The following is a 27,951-nucleotide window of genomic DNA, read 5'->3' on the forward strand; positions in this document are numbered from 1 at the left end:
TAATTGCAATGACTGATGTGTGGTTGTTTAGTTGGACTTAGTTTAACTGCATGTTAGTCTCTTTGAATAAAATACTATGCCAAATTGCTAACATCTAAATGTAGAATACATGTATTCTATCTAGTTTCCAAATAAAATCATCATAGAATTGGTGTGTGGTCAACTTGTATAATGCATAGATTTGTCAAATTTTAAGCCAGAATCATTTAAGATCCGTACAGAAAACTACCACTAGAGAGCATTGCTGGCCATATATTTTCCCATCAATTCTCCTAGTTCCCCAGCACAGATTATACATGGTGTTTGATTTGGGCAGGAGCTCACTGAAGCTGAGTACGGTACCTGTACCATTTATAGAATATTAGCTCAAAAGTACTGTCGAGCTCCTGCACTTATATAAATAGTACCAGCACCCGCAACTATTTCAGTCCGAGTCAAACACTGATTATCTATGGACATCAAATTATTTGACCAGAAAATCCGTAAAGATTTTTTTTTTAAATACAGATGGAATTGAGACACAAATCATACAAAAAGCAATAGCTAGGGACGCTAGGGGACAGTACACTTGAAAATGTTGCATCTTTGACTGATACTGTTTGATTAAATAGTTTGGTTAATTTTACAGTTGCTATTTATCTAAAGAAAATTCCCAGTGAGTCAACTGGTGCACACCACTCGTCGACTTTCTCGCGGACGGCATGGGCGGTACTCCAGTGCTTCTGCAGGCTAGTTGAAGACACGAGACCTCAATGGGCCAGATCTAATCATCACAAATCACCGAGGTCTTCTTGACTTTGATGGATGACTGCGTACTCTGAAATATATAACTCAGTTTGTAAGTACCATTTTCTTCAAGACGAACTTAGAGACAATTGTTTGATTGATATGCGAAGCTTCCATATGGTTCGCTCCAGCTTTCTATTTTGCTTTGTGTTAGAGTCGCAAAAAGCCTGTTGAATTCAGTTGATGGTTTCTTCAACTTCACCGAAGCGTTGTTATTGAATTATACCTCATTTGAAGAATCTCCTGGGACACAATTCGATGTTATATTTAGTTTGCGACTCATTATCCTCTTAAATATATTTTAAACAATCTTTTTTTTTTTTTTTTTTTTTACAATATCCTATTATTGCAACACATAAGGATAATGGTGATGAGTGTTTTTGCTGTTTCAATAGGCTGTGGTCAATACAATTTAGTCCAGTTGCTTATTGCCAATGGCTATCTGGTATGATCTGTCCATTAATAACTTTACATTCCTTATTAGAATACAAATAACGCCCCATTTGAGGGATATAAAATGCTGTTCACTATTGCCAAGTACCTCAACTCCTCTACAGAGTTGAGCGCATAGGCTACTAGAGGTAAACAATAACTTTTTTAATTCACGAACCTCTGACTCAGAGTCCCTTTACATGATACTTAAAGAATGTACATTCTTAAACCCTTATCATGTACCTATGTTTGACCTCTGTTGTAGCATGCCTTTGTTTGCTGAAATCCATACTTTTGAATAAAACCTTAATCAAACACAACCACCGACTCCGCAAGAAAAACAAATGGTTCCAATCGTTTTTTCCACCATTCATTTTCCCAAAGGGGATTCTAGAAACACTTAAAATAAGGTCTGTGTCTCATGTAGGCTTACCCTGGCGTGACGTTTTGATTACCATTAGTTTTTCTAACGATATATGGCATTATTTCTGAACATAATGGCATGAAGAAAGTGTATTGGCTTTGGCAGCTGGTCCACAAAGTTTTTAATAGGGGTCAGTTCTCAACCACACCCATTCGACCAGTAGGACCAACCAGATTGAGCCATGGCACTAATTCCATGTTTTCAATAGAGGATATCACTAAGAGCACACCACTTAAACCATTTTTTAAAAGCACAATTAGTTGATTATCACCATGCAATTAAACCCTTCAGATAAATACCTTCTCATGTGCCCTTAAGGCTCACACATGCTGTGGAGCAAATGATTTGGAATGGAAGGAATGCCTGGTGAAAACAGCAACAACTGTAGGTTAAAGGCAGACTAGAGGGCCTTTAGCAGTTTAATCTAGCAGTAAAACCCAGCAGGATCCCTTTTCACATGGAGAGTGGGAGAGCAGAGTGGGTCGTTTCAAGGGTCAGCTCTAAAAGGTTTCCAGCACCATGAGAAGAGAACCAGGCAAGACCGAGAGGGGAACTGTGTGTTGTTGTTGCTGCTGTATAGACATCCCTGTCTGTCTGTGACACATTCAGCCTCAGCCTCGCACCCAGCATCGCTAGCTCACTAGCTCAGTTCTACAGTATAATGTTTTTGTTATTTACAGTTCTGCTGCATACATGGCCTTAATTCGAGTTGATTAGAGCCAGAGAGATCGCTGCTCGTTGAAGATGTGTCCCAGATGTGAGCAGGAATTCCGAGCATTTTGTAAAGAAAAGAAACAGTACTCTGCAGGGGTTATCTAAAGAAACCCGAGTCAGAGAAAACTGTTGAGGGGATGAGGGATTCAAGAGATCAGGGGGAAAAGGGCCTCCTGCTCAATCATGGGCAAATATTTAATTCTTCAGAATTCAACTTTATATAAGTAACTATAGTTAAAATCAGTGTTATTTTACTCTGAATTTCAACTACAGTATCTTGGTAAACCACAAAGTTGAGGACAATCACAATGCTTGATATTTGCACTGAGAAATTATCTCCTGTCCTTCTCACCATCGTTAGCTGCTTTACTTTCTCAGTTCTGAGCAAAGCAGTGGGTTTCTGTGGGGGCAGTTTAAAAATGGTTCAGGAAATACCACCAAAAATATCCAGGAGTAAAAGTGACATGTGTTTTTGAAATGAGTCCACATATAGTTTGTATGAACTGAGATTTCCCATGTGTGATGATCTACTCTGTGTCTGGTTGTCTGTCTGGATGTTTCATTACTAAGATGATGATTGCTGTCGGTGTATAGAAGACACCAGATTGTATACATTGAGTTTATAAGCTAAGTCTATTGATTCTAATGATGTATTTGATCAATTATTTGTTATCACCAAAGTCATATTCCTTTGGAATGTCATTAAGTAGAGTAAACGCTATGGTAGTGCTGTGGTTACTCTCTGTGACACAGGCTTCTAATGTGTTTACACTTTCAGGATGAGGGAAATATTTCATTTTGAAATGGAGTCTCAGAGGTCTGGCGCTAATAGAGTTTCAGTGGATTGTTTACGTGAACACATTCTTTATTCCTAGGAAAATGGCTCCACTTGGATAGATTCCAAGCAGTTCTGGCCACTTTGGTTGTATTCTGATCCAGCTTTACCAAATCCTTCACAGACCCCGATCTCACATAGAGATGTTCAGTTAAAAACTTTCAGACTGACTTGAGTTATTCATGAGTAAAACGTTGCATTCGTTTCATTTGACTATTGTTGTAGTAAAAGGTTTATTGTATTGCACAAGTTAGCATTCTGCCATAACATACTTCTGGGCAATTCCATGGTGACAGAATGATGCTGAGACTTAGATTTTTCACTTTAAAATGTCAAACAAAATCCACTGATTGGAAAGTTAAACAAACCATACAACTCTATGCACAAGGACAACTGTTAACAATTCCCACAGAAAAAGTTACAAAAACACCTTTTACTTGAACAGTGCAGATGCAAAGTTTGGTAACAGAATGACGGTTTGTGCTGTTTATCTGATAATTAGGCCTTATTGTCCAACCTGTGGATCAGTAGCCCATATTGATTTTCTACTTAGTCGTCCATATGAATTGACATCCCAACATGAATGACACAAAGGTTGAACCATAGTTAGCCATAGTTAGAGGTTAAGATTTAGACATCTGTTGTCTGTGTTGACTCAGACTCTATGGCAGGGTGGTACTCTTGGTTGGGCTGTTTTGTTTTCCTGATGGGGATAGGATAGAGTTCCTAGCCAGGACAATCCTCATGTCTCCTCACGACACCCCCTATCTAATTATCACAGAGACACGGGTCAGATCGTCTGGAAGTAAGCTGCCTGGTTGAGACAATAGCTGCAGGCTGCCGCTATGGATTAGGCTAATGACGGGGGAGGGAGTGGGAGGAGGGAGGTGGAGATGGGTGGGAAAAGTAGCTTGGGGCGGGCTGTTAGTTCACACTAGTGTCCTCTCACTGTAGGCAGGTCACTGGGAGGGAGGGAGGGAGGGAGGGAGGGAGGGCAGGTAACCTCAAAGTTAGCTCGGTGTCTTTATGGTTGTCTTTCTGCCGTTCTGTCTTAATTCATGTACATGAAGAAGAGGGGTGTTTGTGTGTAGTGGACTGGTGGCCTTTAACGTTGCAGTTGGGGCTTGCACAGGGACTCTTCCACTTGCCGCCATCACTCAGACAAGCTGGGAAAGGATGTACTGCCTGCTGGATCTCTTGAACATTCCCAACTAGAAACCATGGCTGGATTTTACGGCTGCTTGCAGGGAAAGAAGTAAGTCTGTTCTCTCTGCTTTTCTGGTTCAACTTGTTTGATATCCTGGCAGGGTATGAATACAGGGGAAATATGTATCGCCAGAGCATTTATCTGAAGTGAACATAGTCATGTATGCTATTTGTCCCAGGCAGTCTTCTTAATGTACATGTCTGTCTTTAGAGAAGGGCAATAGTTATGTTCTGATTCTGAACCCTAATATTAGGACACAGTAGGCCTGCATTGATTCGGCAAGTCAAAAAAGATGAATAAATAGTTAATTTGTAACTAAGACCACTGTTGTAGCCTCGTGGATTAGATTGTAAATGCACTGTATAGGGGCTGTTTATTCGCAGTGTTAAAGAACCATCTCCTCCTTTATCCTTCTGTCTCAAGACATTAAAAAGATAATAAAATCTTTATTGATCCCTCACTCAGTTCATTGATAAAATGTGAGAAAGAGAGCCAGGCAGCCTTTTCTTAAACTGTGAACTGACCCACTTAACAGTAACAGCCTGAAAGGGATCAGCACTTCTCCCCCAGAGTGAGTAACTGACTGCCACGGTTTATTCACATCCATCCACATCCCAAACATCCATTTCATGGTTTGTGTCTGTCAGCTGTCCCAACTAAGTTCCTCTTAGCAGAAGTCTGGCTAAGTAATGGCTTTCATGTGACATCTTGTACACAGACAGACTTAGAAATGGAGAATGTATGACATACAGTATAGATGAGTACAAAACATAACATGCTAGTGTAAACCGCTCGGCTCAGATGTGTGGAACACCTGCACCGTTTCACATGGTTCTCGTTTAAACAGTCATCCTTCCTTGATATTGGACCGTAAAAAGCCTCACTTTTTCCAGATGGAACTTGTCTGATCTGGTTTAATCCTCCTTGTCCTACAGAACAGGGATAAGGAAGGCTGCGTTGAACTATGCTCTACTACTAACATCAAAATGTTTATTTTTCCTCTTGTTGGATTCATATGTTCAAGCTATTATTGAAGATGAATGCATTCACGCATGTTAAGCCCTGTTGCACACAACATCATGTGAGCGCAACACACAGAATGTCTCTCTTGCTACACACAACTCGTATTTGGGACAGATGTGTGGCATAACCCTTCCGCACTGAATGCACCCTTGATACAACTTGTAAATTCAATAAGCTTTTTTTCAAAGTCAGACTTAGTCACTCCTCTCATTTAGAAAGAGTGAGGAGAGGAAATTCCATGGGTTTGTGGCTCTGGTTCAAGACAAACATTAAGGTATGTGAGGTTTTACTCAACAGCTGAAAAAAACTTTGAAAAAACAAAACTGTACTGTGATCAGCAGACCATCCACTTGGATGTGCAGCCTCATATATGGGGGCGCCACCCAATGAAAAGTGTTCACTCAGCATAGCAGAGAATGGTGGGTTGAACCTCCAATAAAAAAAAGACAGCACATCCTTCCTTGATATCCTGAAAGTCCACCCATTGTAACTACTCTAGGAGTTCTTCCTTCCAGGCAGCTGTGCCCTGCAGTAGCTTTGTCCCGGGTACTGTGCTTCTTCTGTTAAGTTTCATTGGAGCTCCTGTTTGGTTGCTGTGATCATCTTGTATGTTCTGGGGAATCGATGGTTTAGCCAGATTGCATTCAGTTTGGACATCTTTATGTAGGGCTACTGGCCTACTACACCCACTACTAATGAACTACACTGCACATCATCTACGGTGCCTTCGGAGAGTATTCAGACCCCTTGACTTTGTCCACATTTGGTATTATTATTCTAAAATATATATTTTTAATTCACTCATCAATCTATACACAATACCCCATAATGACAAAGCAAAAACATGATTAAACCCTGAAATCTCACATTTACATAAGTATTCTGACCCTTTACTAAATACTTTGAAGCACCTTTGGCAGTGATTACAGCCTCAAGTCTTCTTGGGTATGACTCTACAAGCTTGGCACACCTGTATTTGGGGAGTTTCTCCCGTTCTTCTCTGCAGATCTTCTCAAGCTTTGCCAGGTTGTATGGGGAGCATTGCTGCACAGCTATTTTCGGGGGTCTCCAGAGACGTTAGATCAGGTTCATGTCCGAGCTCTGGCTGGGCCACTCAAGGACATTCAGAGACTTGTCCCTAAGCCACTCCTGCATTGTCTTAGCTGTGTGCTTAGGGTCGTTGTCCTGTTGGAAGGTGAACCTTCACCCCAGTCTGAGGTCCTGAGCGCTCTGGAGCAGGTTTTCATCAAGGATCTCTCCTTTGCTTCTTTCATCTTCCCCTCGATCCTGGCTAGACTCCCAGTCCCTGCCGCTGAAAAACATCCCCAGAGCATGATGCTGCCACCACCATTCTTCACCGTAGGGATGGTGCCAGGTTTCCTCCAGACATGACGCTTGGCATTCAGGCTAAAGAGTTCAATCTTGGTTTCATTAGACCAGAGAATCTTGTTTCTTATGGTCTGAGAGTCTTTCGGTCCCGTTTGGCGAACTCCAAGCGGGCTGTCATGTGCATTTTACTGAGGAGTGGCTTCTGTCTGGCCACTCTACCATAAAGGCCTGATTGGTGGAGTGCTGCAGAGATGGTTGTTTCTCCACAGAGGAACATCGCGTTCTTGGTCACCTCCCTGACCAAGGCCCTCCTCCAACGATTGCTCAGTTTGGCCAGGCGGGCAGCTCGCTTTGTCATTATGGGGTATTGTGTGTAGATTAATGAGGAAGGCTGTAACGTAAGAAGATATGGAAAAAGTCAAGGGGTCTGAATACTTTCTAAATGCACAGTATATCTGTCCTCGGCGCTCCATGCTCCACAGGCTATGTGTATAATTTAGACTGCCAAAGGACTCTTGCGCCAGTTATAATTTAAAGGCATGCCTGTATAAACTACCAAACAAAATGGCCAGTATCATTGCTTGGCATTACTGCTAAATATATTCACATGGAGCGTTTTTATTTTTTACCTTTAAAAAAACATGCATAAAAACCTTGCCGTTTCTGAGAATTTTTGTGTTCAACATAACTGAGTGGAATGTGTTGTGTACCGTCCCTACTTAAGATAATGTAATTGCTTATTTATTTATTTATTTGCGCTGTTACATAGGCATATTAGTCTATATTGGATTGACTTCAGATATGGTTTGATATAAAATAATGTGAACTCCTACTCCCTATTTCCTTCTCCACAAATACTAGAAGTATCTTGGATGTTGAGAAGAATACGGTCTCCGAGGACACAGAGTGTGTGAACATTAGAATCGAGGTGTTGTCCGTCTCGTACACCTTGCTAGTTGCTTGATTGCAAAACATAGGTGACTCCTCATATCTGGCTCTGAAATAGGGGATCGCCCAGTACTGAAATAGGGGATCGCCCAGTACTGAAATAGGGGATCGCCCAGTACTGAAATAGGGGATCGCCCAGTACTGAAATAGGGGATCGCCCAGTACTGAAATAGGGGATCGCCCAGTACTGAAATAGGGGATCGCCCAGCACTGAAATAGGGGATAGCCCAGTACTGAAATAGGGGATCGCTCAGCACTGAAATAGGGGATCGCTCAGCACTGAAATAGGGGATAGCCCAGTACAAAAACAATACTCAAACCTGGCTGTGTCTTGGAACTGGCCGACTCAACTGTTGAACTCCCTGTGATCAAGTATTTTCTCATCTTCTAAATAATGTTTTTGTTTATCTAACAAGCTCTTTTGTTCTCATAATGTAATACTGCTCCTTCCCACCAACTCTCTTCCCTTTCAACCCCTGAAAAGTTAAGACATGAAACAGAGGACGTCATCGCTGTTGGTCAGTATTGGAGTCAGTCCAAGGTCAGTCCATTAGCCCAGCTGAACCCTCCTGCCCCTGAACCATGCTGCCCCACTGCGTCGTGTGTACTCAGTTGTGTTCTCTCCTTTTCTAGAGGATGTTCGTCTGTGGAAGCAGAGCTGTGTGACTGGGGTTGGTCACATGGTCAGACCCTGGGAGGTTATGGTTCATAGGCTAGCTGTGACAACAACCCCAGGCTGCATTCTCCCCAGAATGCTCTCTGTTGGTCACAAGTAGTACTCCTTCCCATGGTCTAGTCTATACAGATCCCCAGTCTCTCTCTTATTATCCCCTAGTCTTAATCGACTGTGTGTGAAGTGTTTGTGTTGTAGATGTATTGGTAGTGGGGGGGTTTCAGTGACACATTGCCTCCCTTGGTGTTGGTGGTGGGGGGTTTCAGTCTATCTCTGAAGTGTTATTTCTCTGTGAAGCAGGTAACATTTACTCAGAGATACAGAGGAAATGAAGAGGCCGATTGGATCTCTTTCTCTCTCTCTCTCTCTCAAAGGGCTGACAAACATCGTGGAATGTTTCAACTCACAAAATAATACTTAGAATGTTTATATAATATCTTTAGTTCGGTAAAGTTACTACTAGACAACACATTGTCTGAGAAACTGAACTTTTTCTCAGGTGCTTTCTGTTAGATTGGTTTTCATAACAGTTTTCATAACTATTCTAACAGAAAACACCTGAGAGAAGGTTCAGTTTCTCAGATAATGTGTTCTCTAGTAGTAACTTTAGCTAGTCTGGAGTGGGCCTGTCTGTTGTACTGTTTGGTACAAGCATTGCCAGGGGAACAGGGAAGCCAGTTTGAATGTATGTTTATTTATAACTGTCAAGGGTTTGTAAATGGTTGAAATAAACTAATTCAACTAATGTAATCAAATGCACTGAAAAAGGCCTGCAGTTAGGAGTTCAACATATGATATTCTCACAGCTGGAATAATGATGTTGCCATGTGTTTATTGATTATTGAAGAAGATTTCAGATACAGAAGGCACATGTTTTATCTCACACAAGGAACATTCTGTTCTTATTGAACAACAATGACATGGATGGGGTAGTCTCAGGCTGAGTTGAATAGCTTCAAGCTATTGGGACAGGGCCTTGGACTTCAGCAGGGATGTAACTGTAGATGTTATGTAACCGCAGACACAGGAGGCTTCCAGCAGCTTATGTCACACCAGGAAGCCGGAGTCCAAGAACTGCCTTTGAATTTCTCAGCTGGGTTTATATTTATTCTCTGACTGCCTCCGGTATTTGTACTACGCTTCTGGGTGTAATGGTTACAGGTTTTAGTATTGTAACTTCTAATCATTTCGTTCACTCTTTTTGTTGAGTGTTCCTTGCTCTTATAATCATCACATCCAGACTTAAGCTAATGTGGAAATAAACAAGTCAATCCTAAGATATTATATTTGAGAATTCTTCATTAAGATTTTGACAAACATAGCCGCTCTGAGCTCATCAGGTTCTTGACAGAGTTGGCATGAAGCCATATAGGCGGAAGAGGTAATTACCTTATTAACGGAGTAATTCGTTTTGCATGTGCGGTCGAAATCCAAATTGCCTCCACATCCACATCCCAATCCGTGGGGCCAGGGGTTGAGACTAGCTGTCACTGACCGCTGATGGCTTCCTCCTGCTGGGTCGGCATGGCGTGTCTGGGGCTATCCTGCTGGGAGCTCCAGACCAGCGCTAGCTCCAGCCCCAGGCAGCCCCCTCCAATAATCTGCCCCAGGCACAGGCTGCTTATCTCCGCCTCATCCTGTGACATGACAGGGCGGTGTCACTGAGGGCATTGTAGTAGAGAGAGATTGGTAGGCTGATACCATCCCTGATCTCTCCTTCTATAGAGAGCAGGGTTATGGATGTGGTTGTTGCCCTCAGTGGAGATGCACACAGCTCTCCCTCTGCTCCGTAGTCAATGGCTCTCTCCCTCTGCTCCGTAGTCAATGGCTCTCTCCCTCTGCGCCGTAGTCAATGGGGTGGCAGATAGCCTAGTGGTTAGAGCGTTGTGCCAGTAACTGAAAGATTGCTAGATTGAATCCCCGAGCTGACAAGGTACAAATCTGTCGTTCTCCTCCTGAACAAGGCAGTTCACCCACTGTTCCTAGGCCGTCATTGTAAATAAGAATTTGTTCTTAACTGGCTTGCCTAGTTAAATAAAGGTTTTTAAAAAATGACTCTCTCCCTCTGCTCCTTAGTCAATGACTCTCTATCTCCCAGCAGTGACTGCAGTATCATGGCCTCTGGACCATCAGATGTGTTGACCAACCAGGATCCAGCAGACACCACTGAAGAGTGCACAGGTAAACCCATACTTTAACTAATTGCTAGCCCTTTAAAGGGGCTCTTCACTTTTCTCTGGTCATGGAACTACTCCGTCTGTGGTAGTGCTATGGTCAATGTGTGACAGCAGATCCTATTTGATCAGATTTACAGTATCTAATCTTTACAGTATCTAATCTGTGGATCTATGCCTCCCCTGAAGATTTGCATCTGAGAAGCCTTGTGGTTCATTGCAAGTTGAAGTGAGATGATTTTATCATGATGAGAATCCTTCCACAAGATCCATGCTAAAGTATCAGTGTTTCTTCTAGACCAGTGTGCTATTATCTCTTTATTGCAGAGAGCACTGGGCTTCAGGGAGGATCAGGTCAAGCTTAGGAAGGAGATTTTCTTACAGTTTTATTGGCAGGAAATGAAGTACAAAAAATAAGAACATAAGAACACATTTTCCCACTGTCTGTCTGCCAACCCTTCACCCTGCTGTGATGCGCTCTGGGAACAAGGAAGTCAGGATCTGCAAGGTCAGGCTGGGAAGCGTCTCTGGAGGGCTAGCTGGGACGTGGATTAGCCCTTTCCTTCAGAAATAGCTCCCACTGAAAAGGGGAATAATCTACTCTATCAGATTGAATTTCTAAAGCAGAGCACGGAGGGCGAAGTCCATTAAAATAAGTAATTTGTCAATGGCTGGCGGTGTGCTGGCCCGGGGGATAATTTAGAATACCCTGATGGGCGGCTGCCTCATGGCAGTATCCTCGTGACGACCTGGAGGATAGTGGGGGACTGGTGAATATTCCAAGGAGTTAATCTTCAGTCAAGATAGTAGTTCTTTATGTACTACAGACTAGGTCTTGGTCATGACTCTTCCCAAGATTTTTTGATTTATAATACAGTTTATTAGGTACAACCATCTAATACTCCCGAGTGGCGCAGCGGTCTAAGGTACTGCCTCTGTGCTTGAGTCCTCACTACTGACACCCTGATTCAAATCCAGGCTGTGTCAAACCCGGCTGTGATTGGGAGTCCCATAGGGTGACGCACAATTGGACCAGCGTCGTCCGGGTTTGGCCGGTGTAGGCCGCCATTGTAAATAAGAATTTGTTCATAACTGACTTGCCTAGTTAAATAAAGGTTCAATAAATAACATATTTTTTTCATAAAAGTTCTGTGTCGGACCCCACTTTACCTCCAGAACAGGGTGAATTCTTCAGGGAATAGATTCTATAAGGTGTCAGAAACGTTAGTTGCTGAATTGGTATCAAGGGACCTAACGTGTCCCAGGAAAATATTCCCCACACCAGTATACCACCGGCACCAGCCTGTACGAGGCAGAATGGGTCCATGGACTCGTGATGCTTACACCAAATCCTGACTCTGCCATCAGCATGATGCTACAGGAACTGGAATTTTGTCGAACCAGGCAATGTTTTTCCACTACTCAATTGTCCAGTGTTGGTGATCATGTGCCCACTGGAGCCACTTCTTGTGTTTAGCTGATAGGAGTGGAACCTAGTGTGGTCGTCCTCGGGTAATAGCCCATCCGTGACGAGGACTAACAAATTGTGCGTTCCATGATGCCGTTCTACATACCATTGTTGTACTGCACCATTATTTGTTTGTTTATGGTCTGCCTGTTAGCTTGCATGATTCTTTCCATTCTCCTTCCACCTCTCTCATCAACAACCTTCTCGGTAAACCCTAGACACTTCAGGCACCGACGGTTCAGGCACCGACGATCATACCACGCTCAGTCGCTTAGGTCACTCGTTTTTCCCATTCTAACGTTCAATGGAACAGTAACTGAATGCCTCGTCTGTCTGCCTGCTTTATATAACAAGCCACGGCCACGTGACTCACTGTCTGTAGGAGTGATACATTTTCATGAACGAGGTGGTGTACCTAACAATAAACTGAGCAGTGAGTGTATATAATAATAATATTATTATTATTATTATTATGTCAATTAGCAGATGCCTTTATCCAAAGTGACTTAGTCATGTGTGCATACATTTTCTTTATGGCTGGTCCCGGGAATAGACCACGTACCCTGCCATTACAAGCACCATGCTATACCAACTGAGCTACAAAGGACCACGTTTACCTGGGATAACAGTTTGTAATAGGTTTAACATCAGCTCAAGGGGAGTAAGTTGTGGTTGGGTACGGCAGTGGTCTCCAAGTACATTCAGTGTTTGTTTGACTGTTTATCTCCTGGTCATGCATCTCCTTCATGTGTCCCATCTAGGCCTACATTTAGCCTGTTTGACAAAAAGACCCTCTCTGAACAGAATGTCTTTGTTTACATTTTCAGCTATAGGTACAGTATGCATCCAAAATATGTAGTACCTCTCCTATTGGGATGACGTTTTCCATGAATTGTTGACTTTTCCAGCCATACTGAATGGGCCAGATTAAAGTGTGTGATCATACCAGCTCTAGGCCTTGTCTACAGTTGGATCTCAAAGTCTTTTCCAGAGCATGTGAGCCAAGTCACGGGATGGTGTGGCTTTATATATAAATAGTCTCTCACTAGCAAGCTTCAATCCTCCAAGCAGCACTCACTCTTTAATCAGACGATTGCATTCCTGGCCGCTGAAGGGCTCCATCCGAGGATTGTTCACGTTGCAGTCATCCCCTCCCAAATATTGGCAACATTTCTATGGATCCAACTAACTTGACCTTCTCTTTTAAGAATTGGCCATTCTGCTTTGTTTCTGGTTATGCTGCTACTTTGGCGTAATCGACATATTGTTTCTAAAATAGCTTGATGTGTTGTATTCATGAGCTGTAGGCACCACCCTTATCACCTAGCAAATGTCTCGGATCTTGGCCTGCTATTATTCTCAACAAAGGAGTTGAGAGAGTTTACACTCACAAAAAAACACTTGAAGTAGTTAAAAAGAGGTGTTGAGAATTTCTACTGTGGTGCTAATGTCAATGGAACAGTGGGAGTATTTTTACTATCTCATTAATGCTACCTGGGTTTATGATCAGCAGGGTAACTACTCTCACTTGAGTTCACATGAGGGAATAGTTACATTTCAAATAATGATTGAGGTTCGTTACAAAGCTTTCAGTTAGGTGGTCTTATTTGTTCAGTGGTGGAAAGATGTGAAGGAAAATGATAAAGAATATGGTTAAAAACTGGTGAAAACTGGTAGTGAGGGAATAGGTCCCATTTGTTAACTGGAGATGAATAACCTCTGCCATGCTCTATTCTTGATGTGATCTTTAATGTAGGCAAGAAGAAGTCCAAGTTCCAGACCTTCAAGAACTTATTTTCTAAGAAGAAGAGAAAGGAGGCCGCTGCTCCTGCCGGGGGGGACAGTGGGTTGAAGTGTAGCCAGTCTAGTGACAATGTCAGCGCCCCCGAACCTGCACTTCTCATCCGCTCTGAGAAAGACGAGGGCTCTGGGTAAGATGATTTTCTTTTCACAATGCAGGCAATTTAATTTTATTCCCAAGGAACAAATGCGTCATTGAATTTCTACCGGGTAGTGTGAAGTCTCCTCTACATATGTTTACAACTTTAAAGGTACATATTTGTCCTAATTTAGAGTGGACTGCTGGAAATGAACGTTCTCCCTACCACTTAGTCACCTGAATAATAAACCCAGTCTTCTCCGCTCATTCTAGAGCTTAGTGAATATTTATTTTTTAAGCATGCAGCCTTATAGGCTACCTGCTGCAGATTCAGGGCCTGCGTCCCAAATGGCTCCCTATTTGATGCACTACGTTTGACCAGGGTCCATAGGGTTCTGGTCAAATGTAGTGCACCATACAGGGAGTAGGGTGCCATTTGGGACAGAGGCAGGGCTAGGGACTTGTCATTTCTGCTTTTTAGGTTTTTCTACAAACTTTATTAGACTACATGATTGAATGGAGATGACCCAGCCACTGCCTAGAAGCGCAAATGTTCTGATCTGCCATTTTTTTTTTCTATTTCTTTCTTTCAAAGGTCAAAAATAAATATGGGTAATAAGGCTCTGTCACATGACAGTGTCTTTGTCTCTGAGTCTCCCCTGTCAGAGGTGACTGAGGGTCTGGGAGTCTCTCAGGACAGCATCCATGGGAAAGTCAAGTCTCTACAGGTGGGTAGTAGAGCCTCTGTCCTATTCCTCCACACTGGGACTGGCTGTAATATGACCTGTTGTAGCTATGGTCCTCTACTTTACTATCTCCGACATTCAGGTCTCTCCATCGGTGTTAGCGTTGCCACTCCGTCTGTAGAACCTGGGTATAAAATTAGCCCGTCTGGTCATAAGCCGGTTAGACTGGGCGCTAGTTAGCCAAGGCTCATCCTTAGTTGTCACCTGTTCTAGACAGCATCCCACCGAAGGTCAGAGTGTACATACAGAACTCTGAAGCACAATACAGCTAGTGTTGGCTAGGTACAACAACATGCTAGAACAAGGAGGAGATAATCGAGAGAGAGACTTGGCTGGTGTTGTTCAGTCATTTTGGAGAAGGATATGGATTCTAAAGCCTGGGAGGAAACAGACCTGAGACTGTGTCTTAGGGAGCAGCTGAGCTCATACTAATAGAGTATTTTCAGTCTGTGTCTGTGGTACCGCTTTCTTTCACCACACAGTCTATTTCTCAGCTAGAGAGGACCTATTATTTCTTTAACACACTTTCACTTATCATTCCACTTTGAGAAGAGTTCTCTACAATGGGTTGGATAGCATGGTCTTGGAGAACACTTGGTCTGAAAAGCCACTTAGTAAACTAATCCTGCACACACATCATGATAGCCACTCCCTATGAACACCATAAAAATACTGAAAACGCTTGAAAATAGCTGAGAGGAGTGGTTGATGAGTATGTTATTCCCCTGCAGCTCCAGCTGAAACAATCAGGCTCTCCTCCGTCTCTGTTGAAATAGGTCATCAGGCTAGGCTCTCCTCCGTCTCTGTTGAAACAGGTCATCAGGCTAGGCTCTTCTCCGTCTCTGTTGAAACAGGTCATCAGGCTAGGCTCTTCTCCGTCTCTGTTGAAACAGGTCATCAGGCTAGGCTCTTCTCCGTCTCTGTTGAAACAGGTCATCAGGCTAGGCTCTCCTCCGTCTCTGTTGAAACAGGTCATCAGGCTAGGCTCTCCTCCGTCTCTGTTGAAACAGGTCATCAGGCTAGGCTCTCCTCCGTCTCTGTTGAAACAGGTCATCAGGCTAGGCTCTCCTCCATCTCTGTTGAAACAGGTCATCAGGCTAGGCTCTTCTCCGTCTCTGTTGAAACAGGTCATCAGGCTAGGCTCTCCTCCGTCTCTGTTGAAACAGGTCATCAGGCTAGGCTCTCCTCCGTCTCTGTTGAAACAGGTCATCAGGCTAGGCTCTCCTCCGTCTCTGTTGAAACAGGTCATCAGGCTAGGCTCTCCTTCTCTGTTGAAACAGGTCATCAGGCTAGGCTCTCCTTCTCTGTTGAAACAGGTCAACAGGCTAGGCTCTCCTTCTCTGTTGAAACAGGTCAACAGGCTAGGCTCTCCTCCGTCTCTGTTGAAACAGGTCATCAGGCTAGGCTCTTCTCCGTCTCTGTTGAAACAGGTCATCAGGCTAGGCTCTCCTCCGTCTCTGTTGAAACAGGTCATCAGGCTCTTCTCCGTCTCTGTTGAAACAGGTCATCAGGCTAGGCTCTCCTCCGTCTCTGTGTGTGAAGAAGATGGATGATGCAGGAACTCTTTCAGAAGATGACGGCCTGCCCTGCAGCCCACCAGAGTACTCCACCCTGCACACTGTCCTGGCTGGGGTGTCCCACAGGGTACGCATCATTATGCAGTCAGGACTGGCATAGTATTCATGGGGTTTGTGCGGTCAACTTCATGTTAGAGATCATTGCACCAGATTAGCTACGTAGCTAATTCTTGTCTTCAGTCCCTATTATAATTGTGTGGTATGTACTACGTGACTGCAGTCACACGGTCCCTGGCACATACAATAGATATACAATAAATACCACACATTCATGCTTCATGAAAGCTACCAAGAGGATGACTCCATGCAGTCATGCTTACTTCTACAGCACAGGAGGCTGTTGAGGGGAGGATGGCTCATAATAATGCCTGGAATGCAGTGAATGGTATTAAAACCTATGGAAACCATGTGTTTGATATCATTCCAGGAATTTCGTTCCAGCCATTACAATGAGCCTGTCCTCCCCAATTAAGGTGCCACCTGCGGTCTACAGATCTATTACTGCCAATCACCCTTTTTCTAACTGCATTGTGTCTCATCCCATCTGTCTCTAATTCCAGTCTTCCAAACCGGTGCAGAGGAACAGCTCCCTGAGTCTGGAAGGGACCGACAGTGATGAAGACCAGGTAATAACCAGTTATCCATGTCTCTAGTTTACTTCTTTGTTTTTGTTATGCGCTTCCTGTTCAGTGGACACGGTGAACAATCTTCCTGATCATTTGATCACCATGACCAATCAGAATATGAGTGGGCTATTTTGTCATTTGATTTTAAGAATAAATGAATGTCCTCCAGACGAATTACATGAGTTGATGTCTCAGAGCACATCTTTCTTTTGATGAAGTATGAAAGCTGTGTGTCTTTTGATGAGGTATGAAAGCTTTCATGTCAGATGCAGTGTTGAGCAATAGGAGTGAATCAGGATGGAGACATTGTTGAGCTTCATACATCCACAATATGTAGACCAGTGATGAGCCTGTCCTCCCCGTTGGTCCGGGGTGCAATTTCAAAGTTTGGTTGTGCATCACCAGTCACTCAATTAGCCCATGTCAGCAAAAAAAATGTGTGATTGGTAAGTTAGTCTAGCGGCCAGTTATCTAAACTTGTAGTAAGCATGGTCAAATTACCGACCGGGCAGGGGCCCATTGATCATCAGTTATCATATTAAAAACGGCAAATCTTTTCCTCCACACTATGGCAAAATGTGTAGAATTGCACGTAGCTTCTATTACTTTTCTATCAATGATGGCAGACCATTTTTCTCTTCCGCTGTCTTTTCCACATAGCCATGAGTTTAACAGGTCAGAATGGAGGGGGAAACCTCCAGAGAGTACCTGACTCCATTCAGCATTTTAAAATCTCATTTGGTTTTGTAAACAACCAGTGTAGACTAACAATAAAATGCTTACAGTCCTTCCCAACAATGCAGAGAGAAATAATAGAAAAATGATAACACAAGGAATAAATCCACAATGCGTAACGATTGGATATATACATGGGGTGCCATTACCAATGGATGTACAGGGATATTGGGTAGTTGCGATAGCTATGGACATATAGGTAGGGATAACGTCTTAACTGATGCCTTGTGGGATGTCAGAAAGATAGGGGATAGTCCCATGGGCACATAAAACAGGACTACGATATCTTACCATGTGTGATTTTCAGAAGTTGGTGACTGTTCATCCTCAATGACACACACAGACACACACACACACACAGACAGATGCAATAGTTTGTGCCTGAAGCCCCAAATAGTTGTCATGTGCTTGTGTTTTGCCTTGTTTGAGATGTTTCAGCTTGACCCAGAGCTGTAACAAGCTAGAAGATGGTTTTTCAAGCCATAAGAGGGAGCGTACTGTTGAACAAGCCATAAGAGGGAGCGTACTGTTGAACAAGCCATAAGAGGGAGCGTACTGTTGAACAAGCCATAAGAGGGAGCGTACTGTTGAACAAGCCATGAGGGAGCGTACTGTTGGTTTTACCTCCTCTGTGTGCAGTGAGCACCACTGAGAAGCCCAGCACAAATCTTTAGTTGAAGATGTTGACCTGACAGTAATATTGCTGCATGTCATTCTACTGCTCTGTTTCTGCAGGATGTATTGTTTAACTAGGAGAGAGGAGGAGGAGGAGGAGGGGGGTGTGTGTCTCCTGTGTGGTCTGAATTCATTCCAATAGTTTTCTCTTGCATTCAGACTGTCTGCTACAAATGGGGACATAACACAACTCTGCCAAGTTGAGCTCTGGTTATAGTCTGGCTATAGAACAAACAAAACATAAATTTACTATGTCAAATGATCTAATCCACTCTGCTGGATACAATACCCAACACAATACATTTAATTGACTATATATCTAATGATCTAATCCACTCTGCTGGATACAATACCCAACACAATACATTTAATTGACTATATATCTAATGATCTAACCCACTGCTGAATACATTAACAAACACAACATGAATTTACTATATATCTAATGATCTAATCCACTCTGCTGGTTACAATAACAAACACAACATGAATTTACTATAAATCTAATGATCTAATCCACTCTGCTGGTTACAATAACAAACACAACATGAATTTACTATATATCTAATGCTCTAATCCACTATACTGGTTACAATAACAAACACAACATGAATTTACTATATATCTAATGCTCTAATCCACTATACTGGTTACACAGGGCAAATGCACTGTTATGCCCATAATCGGAGCAATCCTGTTTGGTAATATGTTCATGTTTGTGTTAAATCTGTATAGTATATACCAGATAGCTATTTATCCTAAGCATCCATTTTTAGTATGAAAGCAAGATCATAGGTGGCCCATTGGCGTCTTCTTTTGAGCTCACTATTCCTCACTGTCGGATTGACAGGTTGTTATATCAGATCACTTAAAGTAAGTCAGGGTGTCACTGAAGGTCATTCACCCTCCTGTCTCCCCTCCATCTCTTTACCTTTTAGGGTGAATTGTTGTCAGAAACAGTAGATTAGAACTACATTCCAATGGGCTGAGAGCAGAGGCCTATATTTGTTCAGCTAATGTATGGGGGAGCCAGGCAGAAAAATGCCAGGATGTAGGTCTGCCTGGGACTTCAGTGGCTGGGTATTTTTAGCTGCTGAGAGGTCTTGATAATGGCGTCCCTGACATTGTTTATCCAGCTGTTTAGACAGTCAGTCCTCCCTCTGATTGACATTGTTTATCCAGCTGTTTAGACAGCCAGTCCTCCCTCTGATTGACATTGTTTATCCAGCTGTTTAGACAGCCAGTCCTCCCTCTGATTGACATTGTTTATCCAGCTGTTTAGACAGCCAGTCCTCCCTCTGATTGACATTGTTTATCCAGCTGTTTAGACAGCCAGTCCTCCCTCTGATTGACATTGTTTATCCAGCTGTTTAGACAGCCAGTCCTCCCTCTGATTGACATTGTTTATCCAGCTGTTTAGACAGCCAGTCCTCCCTCTGATTGACATTGTTTATCCAGCTGTTTAGACAGCCAGTCCTCCCTCTGATTGACATTGTTTATCCAGCTGTTTAGACAGCCAGTCCTCCCTCTGATTGACATTGTTTATCCAGCTGTTTAGACAGCCAGTCCTCCCTCTGATTGACATTGTTTATCCAGCTGTTTAGACAGCCAGTCCTCCCTCTGATTGACATTGTTTATCCAGCTGTTTAGACAGCCAGTCCTCCCTCTGATTGACATTGTTTATCCAGCTGTTTAGACAGCCAGTCCTCCCTCTGATTGACATTGTTTATCCAGCTGTTTAGACAGCCAGTCCTCCCTCTGATTGACATTGTTTATCCAGCTGTTTAGACAGCCAGTCCTCCCTCTGATTGACATTGTTTATCCAGCTGTTTAGACAGCCAGTCCTCCCTCTGATTGACATTGTTTATCCAGCTGTTTAGACAGCCAGTCCTCCCTCTGTTTGTCTGAATGCTTTTCCTTCGTCTTAAGTAGGAAACTGAGCCATGTCTCAGGATAGGGTTCATCTGTATCAGGAGAACCACAATACAGCACTCTTGAATCTGTTTAGCTGGTATCTGGCATCAGCAGAAAGTTGTGATGTGTGTAGACAGATGTCTGAAGACATTGAGGTTGTAATAAGTTTATTTACTGTATTAAAATGGCCTCTCCCGTCATGTGTAGATGTCCTGTGAGATGGGCTCCAGATCGGTCAGTCCCCTGGTCTTCCTGCCTGTAGACTTCAGCCAGCCTGCCAGTCCCATGGGCTGTCTGGACAACACTGCCGCTCGCCACCGCCTGGCTGTCCGACACAAGGCCTGTGCCAAGACGAGGAAACCCACCACTGTAAGATATGTCCATCCCCTTCCAACACAACCATCCGCTCCACTTCCCTAGCCAACACACCCCCACCACCCCTGTTCCACACCTAGCCTAACTCTGATCACTAGAGCAGAACCCCTCAAAAAATCTATCCAATGAGCCAAGAGAGTCCAGCCCATGTAGCCCAAAACACAACACACCAGCCTGCCATCAGTGTGCGTGGCTCATGAGTCTACGAGATCTGTGTAAAACATGGAAAGCTGGAAAGATGAATAATCTTTAAAGGAACTGTATTGTTATTAAGATGAAAATACTCTTCTCTGTTCAGAGGGTTGATGGCAGGGCTGAGGGAGAATCATTCCAGGAGGAAAGACAGAATTCTATCCTTCCAGAATCTGTGGAGGAGGATGACGAGGAAGGTAATATAAATTATCCTTATCACAGTAACATTACACAGATGTACAAAAGCCTAAATATTAGTAAATTATCAGAAAGATGATCATTCTTTCCCAATACAATGACTGAGGACAGGATAATGATATAGGAACTTAGTGGGGCTCTGCTCTGATGTAGTTATGTATGTTCCAGATGTGAAACGCGAGCAGGCTGGTGTTGCGGAGGAGGAGCAGACAGATGGGGTCGTGGTGTCCCATCAGGCCAATCAGGCCAAGCGGTCAGCCTCAGATGAAGAGGATAAGCAGGGTGTCCAACAGGAATTGTCTCATGCTCAGGATGCCCCCTCCCTCTCCATACAGAATGACTCTGACTCTGAGGAATGTCTTTCATGCCAGGCTGAGGTTTCAGCTCCCCGGCTCCAGACTGCCCCACTGCTTGGCACCATGAAGTCTCTGGAGCCCCCTACTGGAGATGACTTCCTCCTGACCCCTCCTGGGTGTGAGGTGGCTGTGGAGGGAGGCTCTCTACTCCAGGAGGTGTTGATCTCCCTCAAGGGTCCACTGACATCTGTCCTGGGGCTGGAGACAGAGGCTGTGCTCCTGGAGGTGGAGGTGAACATGGAGGGGTCAGAGGCTGAGAGCGGGGTGGATGAGCTGGCATTGAACCCACAGGAAGAAGCGTGTCTCCCCAGTGATAGACCGGACTACCCAGCAGAGCCCCGAGAGGAGGTGGAAGATGAGCCTTATGAATCTGAGGAGGAGTTAGTGGTGGAACGTTTCAATCCAAAGGAGGAAGAGGAAGATGCCGAGGAAATCAACCCTGAGTACTTAACTAAAGAAGATCAGGACATGCCTTCAGTGGAAAAGGAGGAAGAAGAAGAGAATGAAGAGGAGGGGGCAGAGGTAGAGGAGAAGGAAACAGAGGAGGTTGTGGAAGATGAGAGGAGGGAAGAGGAGGACAAAATGGAGCCAGACTTGGATGTGCCAGTGCAGACAGCCTTATTGGAGCCAGGAGAGGAAGAGGATGTAATGTCAACCTCTGTGGAGGATGATTTCCAGCAGGTTCCAGACAGAGACCCTGAGAGAGCTTGTGAGAGCCCTGAGTGCACCAATGAACTGTCTGACCAAACAGTCACAGACCAAGCCTGTCTCCCCCAGCTGCCAAACAGCAGTACACCTCCTCCAGAGTCCCTGGACCAGCCTGAGGCCCCTGCACACACCACACAGGACCAGGAAGAGCCCAGTGTAACAACTGACCAGCCCTGTATAACCAGTCCCAGTGCAGCCGCCGGCCCAGAGCAGAGCCCCCAGGAGCACTGCAGGGGACCAACTGCCACCGAGGATCCTGGGAAACCATCTGGTGGTTCTGAACATAATAGACCCAGGTACACCATTGCCCCTGCCTGGCAAAGGTTGGCTACCAAAGAGCTAACCTCCCCTCCTCCATCTCCCTCGGTCACTGTGCCTGGGGCTGTGGAAACAAAAAGAGACCCCCCAAGTGGAGTAGAGCCACTTAGCCCTGTGGGGGCTGATGTCCCTGCTATTCCCATCCCAACACAGAGCACCACAGCACCCATCATGTCACCTGAAGACACTCCCCCTGCAGCCCAGGAGGAAGAGACCCCTGAGAATCTGTTTGGTGTCAGGCTGAGGAAGACCTCTGTGGGTATGCTTCGCTTAGGCTCAGAGACTGAAACTCCCCCTGCATCCCCAGTACACTCACTTCCCATAGAGCCACAGAGGGCCTCGTTCACTGAACCACAGTCAAACAGCAAACCTGCCCTGCCCAGAAAGCCCTCAGAGCTGGATGGTATGGTCAAGCCAAAGAGAATACCAGGTACTAAAACCATCTTAGTCACCATCACACCAGTCAGTGTTTCCAGACGTGTGCTATTTGGCATATCCTTCACTTGCATGGTCATCTTTGTTTATATCTATTTTACAATGTTGAGCTTAAGACTTCAGATGACAAAACATTTAGCCTGCGTATGTTATAGGAATATGGACTCCTGCTGTTCTAACTTTGGACTAACAATTCATACTGAAACAGGGCCATGAGTGTTGTTCAGAGCTGACTTATTGAGAGCTATCTAAACATAGACTCATTAACACCAAGGAGAGATTCCTCCATATGACTATTTAGAGCAACAAATTAGTTGGAATAATATTGCTTTTCTACATTTTGCCTTTTATTCATTCGCACCTCTATCTTTCATTTCCACTCCAAAGAAAATCATTATGCCAAATGAATTTACCAGGCAGCTCCTATATATTCCACACCAGTTGAAGACATTTCTCCTGTGTTCTTTTGTTTCAGATCTGTCTGTGGGTCGAGAGCCTAGTGGGGGATCTCAATCGTCAAGCTGGATCTCAGTGGCCAGACAAAAGCAGAGGATCTTAAAAGAGAACTCATTGGAGGAAACCACGGATAACAAACACCCTGCAGAGATGGTAGGGATGGTGCATATTGTTTCATGTGTTCTTTTGTTTACAGAGAAGCCTACTGTTTGAGAGGAAAACAGTTGACTCGTCAATCATTTGTTCATCCAGTCCTCACACTTGAGCAAAATCTGTATTTTTGATCTTGTGCACACTGGGCAGCTCTTTATAATTTATTTTGACGCAATTACTAGATGTTTTATGACTGGCTATAAAGTTGTATAGGTTCCATTTACTTTGTTATATTGGAATGAATAAGTACATAATTCAAACTCTTCACAAAACCTACATTTCCAGGAGGAGTTTTACAGAAAAAAATCCATTCGTACATTGACAAGGCCTGTCAGCAAAGACCAAGCCAAGCCTCCAGGATCTCCTGTTAAAGGTTAGACTCATCAGTATCCCACTCTGCTACACACATGCATCGCTTTCTTATTGAAGTGTTTTCATTGTTCTCATAAGTGTGATTGATCCACTGCTGCCCCCTTGTGGACCACACCTGCAAATAGAATGTTCCCATTGATAATAATCCCTACCTGATCACTACTAATCTTCAATTACATGCCTGAAATAAGACTCAAAAAAATATTATAAAAATAAAAATGTACTTTGTGGTAGGACTACTTTTGGGGGGACAATGCTAACTATCTTTAAAGATGTTCTCTGCTCGTTGTCCATAGTGTTGTGTTCCCTGGAGATCTCCAAGCCTGTCGTGGTTGAGAAGGAAGGGAAGAGAGCCCTGGCTCACCCAGCCCCTACAGCCCTGGCTCAGGACGAGCCCCCGTGGTTGGCCCTGGCTAAGAAGAAGGCCAAAGCCTGGAGCGAGATGCCCCAGATAGTGCAGTGAAGATGGGCCAAACCATCCGTCCGCTGATGGATCAGAATGCATTTGCACACCCAGAGTATAATTTTGTTTTCTACTTCTTCTGCTGTTCTAATACCTTCAAGCTTCTGATTGGTCAGACACTGAAACCCTCAAATCACACGCTGCAGTGAAAGGAGTGAGTTGGGAATTGGGCCAAATGAGTAAAGGTTTTGAATTATTGATTGATACGGCATACAATTGGATTCAGTTGACATGATATGTCTTTAAGTAAGACATACCCATGACTAAATGAGTTATTTGTTTTAATTTGTTAACTGACAATGTCGGTCTGTATGAGGTGAGGTTCGGGTGTGTCAAAACCTTAAACCTAGCCTTGATCTTTGATTTGGGGATGAATAAGCATGGATGGAAAGAAAGAGATGAAGGTTTCTTCTTTTTATTTATTAAATCTCATGTTCGATGTATTTTTTTATTTTTTGTATTACCTTTAACGTGTGTACATGACTTGTACATAAAATGTTCGGTAATGAACAAATGCTGTTTCTCTTTGTCATCTGAACTCAAGAACAGTATAATACAAGGAAGTTACATCTGACAGTTGCTCCTCTTTGTACCTACTGACAATCGAACTGACAAATATAGTTTATCACAGATCTTTTTTTTTACTGTTTAGCTGATGCCCCACTTCACATTTGAACCCCCCCCTCCTCCCCCAAAATGGACAACGATTTATTTTAAACTATTATTTTTGACGAATCGAAAGATTCACTTCGTTTTTGTGTGGTAGTTTGGATTCGGTTAAATCATGGGTAGTGATTCCTAACAGTAACCCTAGTAGTATTATTATTTCTTTACACGGGATTCAAATGTATTTATTTGCTCACTCGCCTCACTGTTCTAAAAATGAACTAATTTTATAATGTATAACAGTGGAACAACCTTACTGTAGTGACCCTGTGTTTTATAAGCGCGGATGAGAACTCTGCCACTATAATTATTTTGTGGCACAGTGAATATCCCACTTCTGACACCACGCCAGGGTAATGAAACAGGCATGGGAGAGTGAGCTTGTTCCCTCAGCCTTTTGGCTCAATTAACGAATTTGTGAATATACAGTGGGGTCCGAAATGATTGAATTCATTGATAAAGAGCAAAAAATACTATTAAAAAAATAATACACAATATAGCTCAGTATTTATGAAAATAAAGTGAAATGACATTATTCTTTACTAATACAATTGGAAAAGTTTTATGATTTTGGAGAAGACGTTGGGAGGGATCTTAGACCAGTCCTCCATACAGAATCTTTCCAGATCCTTGATATCTGTCTGTGCTTATGGCCTGCCCTCTTCAATTCAAACCACAGGTTTTCATTGAGGTTCAGGTCCGGAGACCTTTAAAATGCTGCTGCTCTCCCAGATCGATCTCTTCAGTGTCCTTGTGGGACCAAGAAAGGATGTTTGCATAGAGTGGACACTTTGCATCGGCAGCACACACTTCAGTGGACACTTTGCATCGGCAGCACACACTTCAATGGACACTTTGCATCGGCAGCACACACTTCAGTGGACACTTTGCATCGGCAGCACACACTTCAATGGACACTTTGCATCGGCAGCACACACTTCAGTGGACACTTTGCATCGGCAGCACACACTTCAATGGACACTTTGCATCGGCAGCACACACTTCAGTGGACACTTTGCATTGGCAGCACACACTTCAGTGGACACTTTGCATCGGCAGCACACACTTCAATGGACACTTTGCATCGGCAGCACACACTTCAGTGGACACTTTGCATTGGCAGCACACACTTCAGTGGACACTTTGCATCGGGAGCACACACTTCAGTGGACACTGCATTGGCAGCACACACTTCAATGGACACTTTGCATCGGCAGCACATGCTTCAGTGGACACTTTGCATCGGCAGCACACACTTCAATGGACACTTTGCATCGGCAGCACACACTTCTGTGGACACTTTGCATCGGCAGCACACACTTCAGTGGACACTTTGCATCGGCAGCACACACTTCAGTGGACACTTTGCATCGGCAGCACATGCTTCAGTGCTCTGGGAGTATTTATAGCCCTGTGAGTTTGACACTTCATTATCGAGAGCTGTCCTTCATGACCCACAACAACCATTACTTTTACCACCTTCATCTAGATATTTTCAACTTTCTAGGTAAAAAAAAAAAACAATTTATACACAAATTATGTGACTCCATTACAGGGTGTCTTGAGAGTTGATGTACCCATGTGTTTTGTAGTCATCAAATCTTTGTCAAACATTGACGTTGAGGGAGAATCTAATCAATCAAATATTATAATTTTTTCAAAAACAAGGGAACAGATCATTGGGACTCAGATACCATCTAGATTCAGTGGCAGTGGAACTTATAGTGATCTCATTCTGCCCACCAGTGGAGTCCAGACTGAAGGTGCTGGGACGTACTGCAGGTGCTGAGGGAGAATTGAAGAGACAGTGACATGGAACACTGACTGAACACCCACCTAGGAACCCAGACAGCTCCTGATGTGGGCCACCAGGCTGATAAAAATACAGAGGTTGACAGAGAGACAGAGCTGCCAGGTGAAGGATGGAATCTGAGCATCAACAAAAGCCAAATAACTGTTTCAGCTCAGAGCATGGGAGGACTTGCTGCTAGATCCGTATCGGTCCAGCAGAGCATAGAGATTAGTGCAACTGCAACTCTTCTCTCTCCTTCCCCATCGCAGGATGAACACTAGCACACACAGCAGAGCTACTGCCACTCTGAGGATGTTGTCTTGGGGTTAGCTTGCTTCTACTATATGTTGGTGCTCAACCTCATCTTCAAAAGGCTGTTAAGTGAGGGTTTCATCATCACCGTCATTGTTCGGCTGCAGAACTGTCACCCTGAAGCGTTCTTCAGTACCTACGGTCACTGGCAAGGTTTGCTATTTGATGTGGTTGCAGCCAAGGTTGCAACGCAAACAATACAAAAATAGTAAAGGGGGAAACCCAATAAAACATGCTTGAGCATTGCAATAAAAATAAACAAATCTTTGTTTTGAGAATTTCTATTCAAGGTACAGACTGACTCTAGCTTTGACTCATTTTATGCAACCCAAAGTTATTTTATTGAACTACAAAAATTCTTCTGAATTACCAAGAAATGTTGATTAAATACTATTACCTCAATTTAAAGCAGAGTCTGTGATTAGCTGGACTGACCTACAGTACCAGTCAAAGGTTTGGATACACCTACTCATTCAAGGGTTTTTCTTTATTTTACTATTTCCTGCATTGTAGAATAATAGTGATGACATCAAAACCATGAAATAACACATGGAATCATGTGGGAACCAAAAAAGTGTTAAATCAAAATATATTTCAGATTCCTCAAAGTTGCTACCCTTTGCCTTGACGACAGCTTTGCACACTCTTGGTGTTCTCTCAACCAGCTTCATGTGGAATGCTTTTCCAACAGTCTTGAAGGAGTTCCCACATATGCTGAGCAGGTGTTGACTGCTTTTCTTTCACTCTGTAGTCCAACTAATCCAAATCCATCTCAATTGGGTTGAGGTCGGGTGATTGTGGAGGCCAGGTAATCTGATGCAGCACTCCATCACTCTCCTTGGTCATATAACCCTTACACAGCCTGGAGGTGTATGTTGGGTCATTGTTCTGTTGAAAAACAAATGATAGTCCCACTAAGAGCAAACCAGATGGGATGGCGTATCGCTGCAGAATGCTGATGTGGCCATGCTGGTTAAGTGTGGCTCGAAT

General features: G+C 43.7%; 1 protein-coding gene across 5 annotated transcripts; it reads left to right on the forward strand.

Annotated features, from left to right (window-relative positions):
- The first annotated feature begins 609 nt into the window (after positions 1-609).
- On the forward strand, positions 610-27,210 carry LOC109905038 (uncharacterized protein KIAA1211-like). 5 transcript variants are annotated; one of them, XM_031789840.1, is made up of 13 exons: positions 4,185-4,446; positions 8,183-8,239; positions 10,470-10,552; positions 13,770-13,944; positions 14,488-14,620; positions 16,142-16,282; positions 16,776-16,841; positions 20,373-20,534; positions 20,839-20,929; positions 21,099-22,742; positions 23,223-23,356; positions 23,642-23,729; positions 24,025-27,210. In XM_031789840.1, the coding sequence occupies exons 2-13, from the start codon at positions 8,190-8,192 to the stop codon at positions 24,189-24,191; spliced, it is 2,934 nt and encodes a 977-aa protein (XP_031645700.1). In that variant the 5' UTR covers positions 4,185-4,446; positions 8,183-8,189; the 3' UTR covers positions 24,192-27,210. The 5 variants fall into 5 exon arrangements, with proteins under 5 accessions (XP_020357759.1, XP_020357758.1, XP_031645700.1 ...); XM_020502170.2 differs by lacking the exons at positions 4,185-4,446; positions 8,183-8,239 and adding an exon at positions 610-838; XM_020502169.2 differs by lacking the exons at positions 4,185-4,446; positions 8,183-8,239 and adding an exon at positions 610-838 and having other exon boundaries at positions 10,473-10,552.
- The last annotated feature ends 741 nt before the right edge of the window (positions 27,211-27,951 follow it).

Source organism: Oncorhynchus kisutch, linkage group LG15 (genome assembly GCF_002021735.2).
Source record: "Oncorhynchus kisutch isolate 150728-3 linkage group LG15, Okis_V2, whole genome shotgun sequence".
Lineage (NCBI taxonomy): Eukaryota > Metazoa > Chordata > Actinopteri > Salmoniformes > Salmonidae > Oncorhynchus > Oncorhynchus kisutch.